Source organism: Spea bombifrons, chromosome 7 (genome assembly GCF_027358695.1).
Source record: "Spea bombifrons isolate aSpeBom1 chromosome 7, aSpeBom1.2.pri, whole genome shotgun sequence".
Lineage (NCBI taxonomy): Eukaryota > Metazoa > Chordata > Amphibia > Anura > Pelobatidae > Spea > Spea bombifrons.
Genome location: NC_071093.1, coordinates 27,772,131 through 27,789,297, shown reverse-complemented (window position 1 = coordinate 27,789,297; position 17,167 = coordinate 27,772,131). Strand labels below are relative to the sequence as shown.

General features: G+C 38.0%; 1 protein-coding gene across 1 annotated transcript in view; it reads right to left on the bottom strand.

The window, feature by feature from the left end:
• CAVIN2 (caveolae associated protein 2) overlaps window positions 1-6,430 on the bottom strand; it is a 28,214-nt gene extending 21,784 nt beyond the window's left edge. Inside the window, exon 1 of the mRNA XM_053471804.1 lies at window positions 5,696-6,430. Coding sequence (XP_053327779.1) covers window positions 5,696-6,190 — 495 coding nt within the window. The 5' untranslated portion in view covers window positions 6,191-6,430. The remainder of the gene's footprint in view (window positions 1-5,695) is intronic.
• Window positions 6,431-17,167: the final 10,737 nt, after the last annotated feature.

The window sequence follows — 17,167 nt, the reverse complement described above, 5'->3', positions numbered from 1 at the left end:
ATTACTTAAGGCAACATTTAGCTGCTAGATTCAATATCAAACACTGCCACTAGGGGACATTGGGGACAATATTATTATTATTATTATTTATTGTTTTATATAGTGCCATCAAATTCTCTAGCGCTGTACAATGGGTAGACAGGACATAACAAGTAGTATGTAACATAACAATTTGACTTACAGAGACAACAGGTGAGGAGGGCCCTGCTCAAACAAGCTTACAATCTAGACAATAATAATATTTTTACATATGCCAAGGCCCAGCAATGTTGCCTGAGCAATGTTACAAAAAGTCCTGAAATATCACACGTTTAATGTGAAGTAAGTGTTTCCATTCTAAGGCACATAAAAGTAAGGAACTGACCTCAAAACTAACAGATTCATTATTTTCTATACATTTGACTATAAAATAGATTTTGCTACAAATGAATGAGAACAGCTAGCTCTTTAAGTGTTGTTGAGCTAAAACTCCCACTGTAATCCAGCAGAGATATCCTAAAAATCCTGGATTGCTAGTTGTTGGCTGCCAATATACAGTCTCTCTTGACTGTGAAATTCTGTTTGGCTGTTCTCACATTTATAGAGAGCAAGGTTCTTCTCCAATATCATTTACAACATTGAAGTCTGTACAATCCAACTAGGGCTAGGCTAAGCATGAAAAGTGACTGATATCCAAGTAGCCACATGGATAAAGGTAAGTATGGGGTTCTACCGACCAGTGGTCTAACAAACATTTGTGCCAGATGGGCAATCTGAGCCTGAATCCAACTCTTGTAAAGAAAACAACTAATTACACAATGACAACTAGTTACAGTAACCTCAAGCCAGTCATCACACCTAACATACTTACCACTCCACAGTAAAACAACTTTAAAGAGCATAAAGCAAAAGAACAATATATACAATATATAGTGATATTGTAAATGTTAGTTATCTCCGGTCCAGCCCTGTGTAAAAAAGTATGTCAAGACTTTTGTTTTCAATTTCTTGCATTTTTTATTGTTTTAGCTTTTTAAATAACTTTATTGTCCAGTGTTATACCATCAAAATAGTACAGACTGCAATGGTATGCCCTGCATTCTCAAGGGGTCAAGACATCCAATTATGTCATATGTCCTGAAGTGGTTAAGAGGACTGAAAAAATACAACTTATCACTTTAAACCCAAAAGTGCATATGTGTACTCCCCCAAGACAGCTCTTCAATACAGATAAATCAGACCATAAGATAATCACTATAATATCAGAAATTGACCTTAACCTATCAAACTACCAAATTCCATACTAATTCCTCAGGGATTTCAGACAAATATCAAGTTTTCCACATCTGGTAGGAATACCTATTCATATTTCGCATAAAGTATAGCAACTTGGAAGTCTGTTAGGCAAGAAGGTGGGCTAACATTTAGTCAATAGTTGAAATTCCTCAGATTGGTCCCCCAAAAAAGTATCTAAATACTTGTTTGCCAAGTTGAATTTGTTTGTTAAATGCAAGTATTTTCTTTAAAATTCCTCCTGCGTACATAATGAAAAAACACAGATGAAAGGCCTGAATTTCTCATCTGTCCCATGTTTAATCCTTATATTCATTAAGTTATGAATCCACATATGCCATCACACATGGGGTGGGGTTTTTATAATGCCCACATTATATGCAATAACTATGTTTATATGCATAGCATTTGAATGTTTTCCCACAATCTATATGATTATTACTATTATCTCCTTTGTTAAAGTAGTGATTGTTGTTGTTGGTTGTTTTGACAGCCTTTCTAAGGATCAAGTGAGAAAAAGGAAAGAACCTTAGGACACAAAATTTTTTACATATTGCCACTATGTCATTTGTCTAGTCATGAACTCTGACGCAATTGTTTTTTCTGCTCTAGAAATCATCCCCATGGATATATATTTCCTGCACTAAAACTTTCCATTAATAAGCTCTGTGAGTCTAGGGCTATGTATGCAATTAAGGTCCTTTTCTGGAAACTACGCAGTTAGCTACACTAATGGTGCCTGTTACTATTTTTAGTTGAACTTGCAAACAAAATATACATTATTTTCGTTTCAGATCCCATCACACGGGCCTGTTAACTTTCTGAGCGTTCTAGCAGAGCCATCTGTATTAAAACCGCCTTGCTTCTAATTGACTCGGTGCTTTGGGTGCGGTCTGGCAGCGGTTATCAAACTATTCCACACAAGACGTAGGAAAATGTAGCACTTCCATGAAAGGCTGCAAGAAGCCTGGTTACCAGCTGATTGTCAATACAACAGCATTGCAGCTTCATGCCTGGCTCTGGTCAGGACACACAAAAGAATCTAAAGTATTTAAAGCTTGGATTCTACACTACAGACAGAAATGTGACACAAGACAACATTTTCCGAAGCCTAACGGAAACATTTCCCACACAGATGTTTGATATAAATTCTGTCTCAACCATCACTAGGCAAAGGATACACCTTCCATTATATCTACTAACTTCACCTTTACAAGCTGTGTGTGTGTTACCTCCTTAAACCAAAAAAGGGAATATTTGTAATGTTCATGTTCTAAGTTATAACAGTAGTGATACTTTGTATTAACTACATGATCCTTTACAGTTGCAACATAAATGTGTTTAATAATATCTTGTTATGGACATTACAGAGAGTTTGATTTTGTTGTAAGCGTAGCACCATACAGAATGTAAAATTATTATTGCCTTTTATTAAGCCATCTATGTAACCCTTTTTGGACACACAAATGGTTAACTTCAAAAGTTTCTCATCCATAAATGCATAGTAAACATTTATAATGTCATCTTTAGTCGTGAACAACAACATAATATAAAAATATAATCAAGGTTTTATAACTATTTTATATACTATTTAAATACTAATTTTTGCATTTTGTAACTACATAAAATTAATGGTGCATTTAAGATACTAACCAAGGAAGACTAATGCAGATTTTACTAATTAAGTTTAACAAAAATATTATGGATTATGCATTTTGAGAATTAATGACATGGACAGAAAAAAACAAGCCGAATAATTAATGCATCCAATTCAGGAAGACAAAACTTAAATACCTACCACACCAATACATATAAAAATGGAACCTTCTCAAACATAATCACAAATGTAATTTAACGGAACATAAGTAACTGCGTGTATGGCATGTTTACATGTTTGAAATATTAAGTTATGCAGAGAAATGTATTAATACAGTTTAACCTGTACTTAAGATTCACTCAGGCATCTCAGGCACACAACGCTCCTCATACTGCCTGATTCCAGCACCAGCTATAAATATATTCCATAACAAGATTGATTTCAATTACTTGAAGATGCGTTGAAAGGTAAAGGTAATTAAGATACAAAGATGATATAAAAAATTATTTAACTGAATCTGAATACCAAACAGAGTTTAACAGCTAAAGTTAAGTGGAGACAAATTCACAGTCATCTCAATAAACATAAAAATATATATATATATATATATATATATATATATATATATATATATATATATATATATATTGTTGCCAGTATAAAGTTGACTTTTCCCAAAAGTGGGGATGACAAGGTCCTCTACCGCCATATTGCACTTGCATATACATTGTAGTAATTTTATTGCACGTAAATACTGCTGGTGCATTTACCTACAGCCACTATAGTCTCTGTTCAGACTTTTCATTTGTGGCCAGCACAATGCATGACATTTTGTCCTCTACTAAGTGGCAACCTGTAACTTGTTAAATGTAAATTGAAATGACTAGCCTCCAGAGAGTTCATTTGGCATGATAATTAATTGCTCATGCGGTAAGATGAAAGCTGTAATCTTACAGCAGATCAACAATTTGCAATTTAATGGAAAAAAAACCCTTTCTTTATAATAATATCCTAAATAGTTACTTTTAGGGTCTAGTTTTTATTTTAAGCCCAGAGGGTCTTAGATTAGAAAAAGTGAAAAACTAGTGCAACAAATGTGTCCATTTAAGGGCCACAGTAAGCAGCAGATCCTCCATTCTTCTTTCACCTGGGACCACACTCCCAGAAAATGTATATGTGACCCCTTCCTTCCCTCCTTGGCCAAAAAACCTGCAGGAGGGCTGAATCTTTCTTGGTCCCAACCCGCAAGGGGAAAAGACCACTGGAAATGCCATTTGAGGAAGAGGGCCAACTGTAAGAGCTAACATGCCTGCCTAGAGGCAGGGGCTTTCCTGGTTACAGGGCCACAGATTCCAGGAGGATCATCCTGCTGCACCCCATGCAGCTCCTCTCACTAATGGAATGGAAGTAACAAGAAGAGCTGCACCATTAGCAAAGGTATCTTATTTTTCCTCTATGTATATTATGGGTGACTGTGGGTGCCGGCATGTGATGTCACTATCCTGGTATCCTTACTTACCATGCAGGTATAATAGTAGGAGAATATGACCTTGTCATGGCCTATCATGTTAATATAGAAAAAATGGCCACCTGTTAAAAGCACACATCATTTTTCCATGGACCACAATTTTAAAGAAGTACAGTGTCTCCATATCTTTAAAAAATGCATTTGTATTTAGGATAGAGATGTGTGGGAAGTACACCAGTGTGGGATTATAGTCCCAGGGCCCTCCAGAAGTTGTGTCCCACACAACTGTACTGGCTTCCCCCAGTAGGAAAACTTGAAGTAGAAAAACACTTCTCCCAGAAGGTGTAGGGAACAAACAGGTTTTTATTTATGCACAAATATGTATACATATGTATATCTACATCTGTAACATGTTTTAATAATAAATGTTTATGTTCTTTAGTCAACTTGAAAAGATCCACACCTACTTCTGATTACCTGCTGTATGCGCATGGGTATGTGTGGTTATTCACAAAGGATATAATATAAACTCTTTTTATAGTATACATTGTGGGGGGGGGGTCCCCTTTTTTCACATGTTGTGCAGGAATTACTTTTTATTTGTAATAAGCTGGATAAAAACAAATGTGTGGAACTCAAGTAAACCATTGTGGCAAATTTCAGGCTGTAACATTTACAGTATTGCTGTATAAAACAAAAACACATATAGTGAATATTATCAATGGCAGATACTTTTTAATGTCATTTAATGATCCTAGAAAAACCTGTCATTACATTACTAAAGCTCCCCCATTGAACCTAAGGTAGAATGAGATAGTTGTTACTGAATTACTAAATAACCTTTATAAAAAGATTTTTCTGAAATTTACAACAAATCTGTAGGTTTCCCTCAACCACCTAATTTACTATATATATATATATATATATATGAAGTCAGTGTTTAGGTATATTTATATGATAAGGTATTTCACAATCTTCCCTTGTATTGACAAATACTAAATAGTACAAAAAGATGTTTTTAACAATAAATGCATATTTATCAGCTGCCTCATGTGAAAGCAACATACATTATAATTAAAATACATCTCAAATGTCAGCTATTACATTGGTTGCATTATGTTGCTTGTATTAATAAGATATCTTTAATGCTGCAAACTTGGAATGATGATGTTTGCTTATTTCCACTACACAGAAAATGAGTAAGATGTGACATGTCAGAAACATGGAGGGGTTGATGAAGAAATAGTATCATGCAGATCTCTAGCAGGAGTTCGTGGGAAAAGTTAATTTTAACCAAATAAGGCTTGATGGAGTGATGCTCGCTTGGGTAAGGAGGGGTTAGATGCAATGTAACTTACCTGGAAGATGAGGACTTTAAAGTTGTTTCTTCTGAGCAGCTGGGTGTGGTTGTTCTCCAATTTCTTCACCTGAATGCTCTGCTTGTCCATGCGATCCTTGACATCCCTCATGTTAGCGCTGACCTTGCGAGACTTCTCCAGGAGTTTGCTCACAGTGTTGCTGGTGGAGGTGTGACTCTTTGACAGCTTGGTGATATCATTCTGGATACCCTTCACCGAGTTTTCTATGTCAATCTGCCTTTTTTCCATTTTTTGCTGATTCTCTTGCACCGAATCCAGCATGTTCACCAGTTTGTCCAGCAGGGTGAGGACGGTGATGGCGTTGACCTGATTGCTGTCCTTGATGGGGTCCACCGCATGCTGCTGGGGTGTAGGACTGGAACTTGGAGACTCTGCAGGACTGTGGCCAGGTGCTACCAACTCCTGACTTTCGTGCTCATCGCTCTTTTGAAACTCCTCATTGTTCTTTTCTACATGAACTGCATCTTCCTCCATAGTTGCAACCCTCACTACGATCTGTGGTCCGACTCCTTAAACTTTTTTTTGCTTTTTATAGCACTAAATTGTTCCAGAGGCAGCCGTTGATCCCTTGTACAGCTTGTTTTCCCCTTTCACCAGCCTTCGCTTGGTAGAGACACAGCAGTCTGCAGCAAAACACTGCCAGCAACTACATTCCACTTTGTCTTTTAAGCCTCTACTCCACCCAGTGGGAGGTGAAAGTTGAACTATCCAAACTGCAATCACTAACTTTCATATTCAGGGGAGTGCAGTTTTTACCTCCCTTTTATGCCACTCCTAGATATGCAGGGGTACATATTTTAAAACATGCCATAGTTCAGAAATGACTTCATTCAGGCACAGAAAACACCCTATGTTGGCCAAAAGCCATCTCCTCTTGTGTTGGCTGCAGGGGAAAAACTTTTGGCTGGCTGCTATGATACACTGGAACACATAGCATGTTTTTTTCCTGGATGAAATTATTTTCAGAGGAAAGTATTGTTTCAATTTGCCAAGGGAATAACTCATGATTTCTTTCACATCTATTTCTCTCTTTTTTGCCTTTAAAGTGCAAACTAAAGGTTAGAGATTTCGGTTTCCATAGAATTCATTATTTTTTGGAAAGGCAGTCTGGTCCTTCCATAACAATTAACTTTTCAGCATGGAATCCGTCTCTTAGTTTCCATTATCTTTTAATTATGCAGCTTTCAGGAGAGGTTCAATACAAAAACAACCTAAGCGATCCTGGATCAAAAGCTGTAACGACTGCTCCACTGCTTACCTTTTACAAACCTACTACTTTACAAAATTAGTTATGCATAGTATATGTCGAATTTATTATGGGATATGTATACTTATGTGTTTAACAATAAGGTTTGAGAAATTATTTACATTAATAATAATAATAATAATAATAATAATAAATGGAACAAGGACATGATAATTATACACAAAGGATAATACAAAGTGTTTTAGGAAAAAATGCCAGTTCATAATAAAATAGTTATGACTTATAGGCTGGTAATACCTAATACACAGTATATTTTAGTTTATATATATATATATATATATATATATATATATATATATATATATATATATATATATATATATATATATATATATATATATATATATATATATATATATATATGTTCTCCTTGCCATGGTGGTGTAGATCATATCCACACTGCACTTTATAATTTGTTCATGGTCTACCTGGCTGAGGCAAAAAAAAAAAGTTGATGTGTCCCTATCATATTTAGGCATATAACATTGCATCTTGGTACTTGGCTTCAGTTACCATTTAGATGGAGAAAGTAGTAAACATTAAAAATGTGTGGCCCCCCTAACTGTAGGGCCTGGCATTAAAACATTGCATGTCCTTCTAATGGCATCCCTGTATGGTATGATATTTCTATTATGATAGTTAATAACAGTAAGAAGCTCATTGTTATACATACAGTTGTGTACCCCTTGGTACTCAAAATATTATGTGGTTCAGTTCACGCATCTTGTGTTGACCTTTGAGATTTCATAAAATCAAAAAGTAGAATTGTTATACAGTTACATTTCTCCAAATTTCCCTTTTGGTAGTAGTCTTAACATACAGTAGCCCAACCCTATCTCTTGGCCTCAGCTTCAAGACTTCTTCCCAAGAAAAGAAGGGCCCCCTCAGAGAATATAGGGTATATCACTATAATTGACCTTACTTATTAAAATAACTTGTATTATGTCTCATTATTTATGCATACTTATCAATTTTCATAAAATATACCCCAAACTCTTTTTACTGAGGCTCCCTAAAAACCTAGAGTCACTCCCTTTCACAACTAAAAGGTCTTTGAAGCTCACTGACTTAACAATAGTAAAACATACAGCTTTTAATGAATTTTAACATCCTAAAATTTGCATCTTTTCACATTCAGGGTCTGACTGGGGACAAAAGTAGGCAATTAACCCTTTTCCTTCAACTAGTATTTCCATCTTTCTCATTTTGTGGACCCACACAAATTATATATTCTTGGGACAAGTAGGGCTTTTTAAAAAAAACATATTCATATATGTAAGTCTTTTTAATGAATAACATTTTAAAAACACATTTATTCAAAGTTTTGCAGTTATACACAGTATACATAGCTAAACATTTCTGAACTTGCCATGATTTAAAAGCCCCCTATATTCATATATAAAGTTTTCTAATTTTTGGATAAAAAATGTAATAATCCCGACCAAACACAGCTACACAATATTAACTTAAAAACTTTATATGAAAAAAATAATCCCTTAGAGTCAGGTAAAAATAATAAAATCTTGGGCATGCGATTGGCTGTAGAAGCTATCACATACATGGAAGTGCAGATAATCTGGACACAGAAAGGTCATCAATAGGGGTGACCTCACAGTCACTGCGACTTGAGACCGTTTTTAACCCATGACATTCCACATGTGTCATTGGTCCTCTAGAGACATCTTTTCAAGACATACAGGGTACATCATTGGTTACAAATGGGTTAAAGGACACCAGCCAGTGCTTACTTTCTCTTAATATTCCAAATGCATAGCAAATGTGCGCACTGCTAAATATGATCACTACACAAAGTAGTGTGTTAAACAACTCATTAATATTCAATAGATTCCATAAGCATTATTCCATAGATGTGACAGGATAATTCCGCAAGGGTTTATACCCCACATTTTAATGCGAGGGTCAGGTGCTATAGTGCTTATGCAAAGTTTATGAAAAGGTTCAAGTAAACTCAGTGTTCAAACTGAAGACAACAGGACAACTGAAGGCCCATAATTAGGAAGTGTGCCCCAGTAGAAATTCAACAGTTAAAAATAAAACCTAGATAGTTCAGAGACTGAATTGATACGAAAATGTAGTATGGCATCATGACACTTACCACCTCATAATTACTGGCATCTTAGCTTTGCCTTCTGCTCTGTATTCTGCCCTCTCCTGTGGTGGCAGGAATTCAATAAACAGAGCACCCTCTGCCATATCGGCTCTAGCGTATATCTGCCACCTGAAAACTAAACTCATCGCTCACAGCTGTTTTAAAAGTTGCTGATGGGGGAACCGGGCAAGATGATGGGCCTTCTCCAAAACATGGTCCAAATCATGAATTTATTCATAGCAATCCAGGGCCTGCAATTAGCTGATCTGCATTTAGCAATGGAATATACAAGTCTTTCAGCGGACACGCAGCACCGAGTTAATATAATTACATTTAATCTATTTAAAAAACAAAGAATGTATTCACAATTCATTTAAAAATGTATTAAAAAGACATGCTTTTTTAACTCTTCCAATGACATTCAATATACGCTATACGACAGGGGCGTCCAACCTGCGGCCCTCCAGCTGCTGCAGGACTACATCTCCCATCCTCCTCAGCCAGCCTCTTAGCTGAAAGAGCATTATGGGAGATGTAGTCCTGCAGCAGCTGGAGGGCCGCAGGTTGGACGCCCCTGCTATATGACCAAGAGTATGCAGACATCTGATGATTACACCTGTATGAGTTTGTTGGATATCCAATTCCAAAACCATATGCATTAATATAGTGTTAAGTTAACCCCCTCTCCATTTGTGGCTATAACAGCCTCCACTATCCTGCAAGATTTCGGAATGTGTCTGTGGAAATTTGTGCCCAATTTGTGACGAAAGAGCAATGATGTTGGATGTGAAAGCCTGTTTCGCAGTTAATGTTCCAATTCATCTCATAGGTTTTCAATGGGGTTAAGGTCAGGGCTCATTGCAGACATTCAAGTTCCTCCACACCAGGCTCATCAAACTATTTCTTTATGGACCTTGCTTTTGTGCAGATGGAACAGTTAAAGACCTTCCTCAAACATGTTCCACAAAGTTGGAAGCATGCAATTGTCTAAAATGTCTTTGTATGCTGTATCATTAGCATTACCCTTCACTGGAATTAATGGACCTATCCCAAACCCAAAAAAGTAACACCAGACAAATTTCCCTTCTCCACTGTACAGTAGGCACTATGCATTCTGTGAGCACGTGTGGTCTGTGCGATGTGGCTGAGCTGTTGTAGCTCAATACTATCACTTACAGCAGGGCAGACATAGAAATAGAAATTTCACAAACAGACTTGCGGCATTCTACTGCCAATGTTTGTCTATGGAGATGGCAAGCATTTGTGCTTTTTTCATACACCTGTTAGACAACAGGTGTTGCTGAAACACCTAAACTCAATAATTAGGATGAGTGTCCACATACTTTTGGTCATATAGTGTATGTCCTCATGATCAAGTTAAATGTATTAATGAGCACTGCCTAACATTTGCTCTATTGGATAATCTTAATGGTGGCATTCATGAACAGCAAAAGTCGCTTTCACATGAAACTTTTAGTGTAACTGAAGTTTAAACATTTATCAAAACAAGCATGTCCCGTACTAAAGGGATCTCTCTTCTGCTCAGTCCAGGCTTACAAAGACTGTATAAAATCAACAAAAACGAAGTAATACTTAATCAATTCTCTGTGTTTTGCAGAAAGTATATGGACATAAAATAAGACATTTGATGTATCATTTACATAGGCAAATATAAATGTGTCATCAATGGAACTGGGCATATTGTATACAGTAGTCAATTGGCCATATCACATAGAACACATGCTTCTCCATAGGGAATGTACACAAAGTATACAGAGAATGACAGTAAAATGAAACATTGTAAATACAACATGTGAAAGAAAGACATAAACCAAATTCCAGTGCAAATGTGTTGCCATTAAAAAGCTGAAAAAAAGTAGCTAAGAAGATATGACATATATCTATCGGATTTTCCCTGTCAAGGATGGAAGTGAGATTGAACAAATATATAAACGCTATGGTCATTAAATTGACTAGGAACCCAGTGGAACTTGATCCCTCACAATGATATGGAAAGACGCAAATGTTATAAATTCTTTTGAGGGGAGCCATTTAACCTTGTTTTGGTGCCCCAAACCCCTAGCGGACATAAAATAAATTCCTAAGACAAGCATTAAGCAGTGTGGTGTCTGCTGTCCTCCAGTATCTCAGAACTACAGTTTTGGATATTAAAAGTAAGGGCTGCATAACGGGGCCTATAGCGACAGTAAGTGTGATACAGTTTAAGTAGGTAAAGGGTTACATGGAGGTGACTGGCAATGTTGCCTGGCCTATTGGGAGGGGTCATGGTGGCTATTTATGTCATTTTCCCGCCACTGGGTTAGATGGAATTTATGTTACAATGAATTCCCGCCCTCCTTTCCCCTTTTTTATCTCAAATTCTTATGGAGATAGGGTATATGCAATGTTTTAATTGGTTTTCCACCTGGTATGACCATAACATATTTCATCTGAACCCCTCATCTTCTGCTGTTACCCCTGTTTTTCACCAGGTATGTCTTTATCCTGCATGTCTCCACACCCTGCTGCTCTCAAATGGTTAAATTTGGTGCCCTCAAGTCTAGCTTAATTGCATTTGTTAGCCAAGGTGTGAAACATCTGCCTCCTGTATGCAATCACATTATCTGACCACTTGTGAGGCAGCCCTATAAATTACCAGGCCTCACTTGGAAACACGCTTACTTGGCCTTACCCCAGTTAAGAGTTACACTGGAGTTAAACAGGAGGGAAACAACATACCAAGCACCACTGCTGAAAACTGGATTACACCCCCGCTGCACCCCTCCTGTGAAATTCCCTTCCCAGTTCCGTTCAGACTTTCTGCCTCATACGCAACTTTCTAAACCTCTCTGAATACCCACCTGTTCAGGGAAGCGTACAACATTCCTTCCCAGTACTCCCAACCATCATAATCAAGCCATCTGAACAATCAACAACTTTAACACATCATTGGAACCAGATCAACTCATCCCCATCCAAGCAGTCCTCTCCTATTGTCTCACTCCCCTCAACCAACGACTAGATTGTAAGCTCGCAAGAGCAGGACCCTCCTCTCCTTTGCACCAGTTTGTCATTGTATGTGTTTTTGTATGTGAAATTGTTCTACTGACTGTAACAGCGCTGCGGAATTTGCCTGCGCTTTATAAATAAATCTAATGTAATGTAATTGGTTGTTACACCAATATTCAGTTCTGGTTTGTCACTCCATGGGTTCTGTCCCTGGGGGTTCCAACCCGATGGATTCCATTGGTATTTTACGGGATATCCCTACAGAATGTTGTTACTTGATTGATACGGTTTTACATGTATGTTAGCATACCCTATCTCTTGTTATCTGCCTGTCAGTTGCTTTTAAGTTTTGGGAAACTTTTGTTTTGTATGAACATGTTTATTTGCATGTGTAATAATTTATTTTGTTCTATGATAATTCGTCACAGTAATAATGCACTGTGGCCTTACACTTTCCAACGCCCTCATGTTGTGTGTACCTGGGGATAAGGACATAAGCTGTACCATGGGTTAAGTTGTGTCACCTAAGCTGCTGTTAAATATGTATCAACAGAGCATGTATTATTATTATCTTTTATTTTTATAGTGCAAACAAGTTATGCAGTACTTCTCATAACACATATACTATCTGGACAAAAGTATTGGGACACCTGACCATTATACCAACAGGGAATTTTATGATATTGCATTCTAAATACATAGAAATCTATATGTAGACCCCCCTTTATAAAAGAGAGAAGATAGAAGAAAATTCAGAAAAAGATAAGGCAGTGGTCAGCAGAGAAGGTAGGGAAACACATAGAGAGTGTGAGAGAAAGTGAACAAGAAAGTAAGAGAGTAAGAGTGTGAGAGTGGATGTGGGCACCAGGCAACAAATTTAATTATCAAATTAAAAATGCCCTAAAATTTTCAGCAGGGAGCGAAAATTGTTGCTCGAAAACAAATGGGCCAAAAAAATTTCAGCAGGGAGTAAAAAATTGTTGCTCGAAAACGAATAGGCCTTTGTTTTTGGCCCATATGCACATATCTAATGTACAGTATATGACTAGAAGTGGTACACTTAGACAATTTGATATATTAGTTAAACAGGACCCTGCTTGCAAGCATACAATCTAAAGTGAACTACAGAGTAGTACTAAGTGCTTGGTTATCTGTGATCTTCTCAAAATGGCCACACCAGACATACACAAAAAATAACATTCACTGTGACACACTAAAAGAAGCACTGCATTAACATTTTTGTTAAATGTATTATGATTTTAAAAAATATTTTTTTTGTAAAATAAAACATTTAACTTGATTTCATTTTAGATTATCCATAAAATTAAATATGTGAGAGGCAGTTAGATATTGTTCATAGTCTGCAATACTGTTTGCCAGGGAATTACCCAGATACAAGTTTAAGCATGTGCAGAAGGCTGCATTCATTCACTTTTTAAACAAAGTGTGTGAGTTACAATTATTTTCCAGTATAGGTAATGGCTTACTACTATTCCTTTTAACTTTCACATATGAGGAAGCCACATACCTAAGTTGACCTTTTGTATAATACCTCTACTTTAAAGCTAACACTTCAGTAATACTCCAAGTAATAGAGCTATTGTGTCAAAAGTCAAAACAACACAAAGCACAGAAAAAGAATGCAGTTTGCTTGTATTTCCTGAAGAGATTTATAACTTCATTAACTGTGGCATTGTGCTAGTTGGGATAAGATTTTCCACTTATTTTTCTGACCCCATGCAGTACAACACATCCCAATGTTTAGTTTCCCTTAAAGCCACACTGTTCTATATACACATCAGTGTGAAGAGCACAGGCATGGAAAGAAGTTGACCTGTTTTAAAAGGGTTGATTCACAACGTTCCAAAAAATATGACTCATATTCTTTTCATTCCAAAACTGAAGCATGAAAGGAAAAAAAATAACCTGTTTAAGAAATCTATTTTTCCTTCAAACCTTTTATGGTTCGTGCACCATCATCTGATTGAAATGAAAGGTTGTAATAAAAAAAAATCTACTGAAAATCCAGATAGACTTATTTACAGTTGTCTTGGTCAACCCACAAATGTCACCTATGCCCTTCTAATAATAGACATACTGTGGTGAGACACTCTATGATAAACAGCTAGCCAAATAGTATCAAATGGCCAGAAAAGGTCTGTCCTTTCTGCTGTTTACCCACTTCTTGGTCCAAATCTTTTCCCATTCTCCAATTCCTATACACTATATCCCATCCACTCTCTGCACCCCAAAGTATTTTCTAAACATGGATGCTGTGGGACTCATGTGGATCCATGAGTCCAGTGTTCCCAAGCATGTTTATGGACTCGTGTTTGGAAATGTTTGGAGCATGGGGCAACCGATCCCCCACCTGCTTAATTTCATTCCCCAAAGAATTTGAATGGGAAATTTTTAGTATTTATCACAATTGTATTTTGTAAGGAGACTGCAGTATGAAATCAGTTTTCTTCTTTTTTTTTATTTAAGTCTTTTTTTCCATTTTGGCCACCTGTGTTGGATTTAGTCAAATATACCGCTAAGCTATTTTATTGTTATGAAAGATTTATGTCTCATTTATGTAAGCAGTGGAAAGAGGTTCACGTTTTTCCTAGTAAATAGACAAAAGCTTTTTAAACGTAAGCCAAAAAGTTATTGCAGAGTACATTGACATTACATGCTAAGAACTAGATTAGTCAGTGGCCAACAATACAGAACAGGATAAGGTTAAAAAGTGTTCTTTGTTTTCTCATGCTGTTTTTTTAATTAAAAGATGGCTATCGTGTAACCTTGGTTTATGTTACTCTTCAGGAAGCTCTCTAAGCTAACACCCATTTATTTCCTAAAAGGAAACTACCACAATTGTAATCCAAGATCACTCACTATTAAAACCTTGAGCATGTTATCCCTTCAAAGCATACTTGATTATGAAAAATTACATCTGAACAAAAATATTGCGTTTATTTAATGATGTCATTCGTATTGCAAAAAGTAAACTACTTAGTTAAGTAATTACATTTAGAAATATAGAAACATGGAACTTGATGACAAAAATGAACTCTGGCCCATTTACAATTTAAAGACTCAAATTATAATCTCATCTTATATTTAGGATATACCATATACCTATCCCATGCATGTTTAAATTACCTCATTGTATTTAACAATTCTGCTGGGAGGCTGTTCTATATTATAACTACCACCCTCTCAGCAAAGTGTAACTTCTTTACATTACATTGACATTTTAGATTATGATCTTATGAAATAAACCTTCCTCCTGTGCTTTGCTAAATTATTTTTTAAGCACATCTCCTATCACTCCTCACCTCCTCACCTCCAAGCTATATGTTGAGATCCCTTAGTATTTCCTGATAATTTTTTTTTTTCAGTTCACCGTTTATTGCAAGTAAGATATGACAGAGCACAAAATCTCAGCAACAGTATCATACAATCAGGAAATACACTGTACATGGTAAGGGATGGGTCGTCTCCCACAGGACGCATACTGATAAACTGTTACCACAGACATATATGTACAGGTTCCATGAAGGGCGAACAGGCATATGTGCTACATAACATCCGCATCCGATAAACAGTGGCTGAAGGCGGAATGCCAATACTAACAACAACAACGAAAGTACCTGGAGGAAACGTACAGCATAGGGATGAGACGGAGGCCTGGCCAGGACACCGGTCAGCCCCAAGCCATAGGTAAGTTAGGTACAGAAACATATCGTGTGAAAACAAACATAATGTGAGTGTGAACCACAAAGGAAATAAAAACAAAAATTAAATGGACTGAAAGTGGAAGTAGACCCGAAGTAGAAGTAAGAGGCAGGTAAGAACTCAAGGCACCAGAGAGTCTGGACGGTCAGCAAGGGAGGAAACATACGTGCGCCAGTGAAACCACTGGAGCTCGACCGAGTGTTCCTGGACCTTAGCGGCCCCCTTGAGGACCTCCATCTGGTAGATAGATTCGACGTGCCGGAACCAGGCAGACAAAGAGGGGGGCTGGCGGACTTACAGGATCTAGGAAGGGTGGTGAGGGCAGCATTAATTAAATTAAATTTGATGGAACCTTTGTAGGACTTGTATGGGATAGTGTTGAGGTGCAGAAGCATGGATGCCGGGGTAGCTATGAACGTCTGGTCAGCCACCTCCCGGATTACTGAGGACACCTTGTCCCAAAAGGGTTGGATTGCCGGGCACGACCACCAAATATGGTAGAGGGAGCCCGGGGAGGCATTGCAGTGCCAGCATGTGGGGGGAATCTGGGGCAGAAACCTGTGACGGTCAAGGGGGACCTTGTACCAGCGGGTAACGATTTTAAAGAGCGTTTCCTGCACTCTGCTGGAGATGGTCCCCTTGTGCACAATCACAAGCATCCTCTCCCACTCCTTGAGGGAAAAAGAGATCCCTAGGTCCCCCTCCCAGAGACTAAAGTAATAGGGTTTAGTGAGCACCGCCAGAGTGAGCTGTATGGCGTAGAGGGCAGAGAGGAGGTGTGAAGGCTCCTTGTCCGCTAAGCAAAGCTGTTCAAACGCGGTAGGGGCACGAGCCCCACCAGCAAGGGCACCGGAGGAAGTGAGAAAGTGCTTAATTTGGTGGGAGGAAAGACAGTCGGGAAGGGGTTAGTCGGGTTCCCTGTCAATTCCGCCAACGGTTTAAAGGTGGAGCCATGGGACACATGGCAGACCCTAAGTACAGAGACAGTAGGGAGGTGAAGTGACGACATACGACTGGCATCCCCCCCTGGTGTAAAATCAGGATGCCCTGAAATAGGAAATACGGCAGAGGGTTCCATCAAGATACCGCCAGCTCGTACAGCCCCTTTGAATGCTTTAAGGGGTGAGGCGCATGTACGACACACCGCTGCGGTTCAGAGATCCAGGGAAGAACACCGAGGGGGCAGGAGAGGGCCGCAGCCTCAACCTGGAGCCAGGGTCAGTTAGAGCCAACAGTCCATTCAACTATGCGGCGGAGGTGAGCAGCCCTCCAGTATAACTCCAGGTTGGGGAGACCCATCCCCCCCCGACGTCTTTGGCCTAGTCAGGTAAGAGAAGGAGAG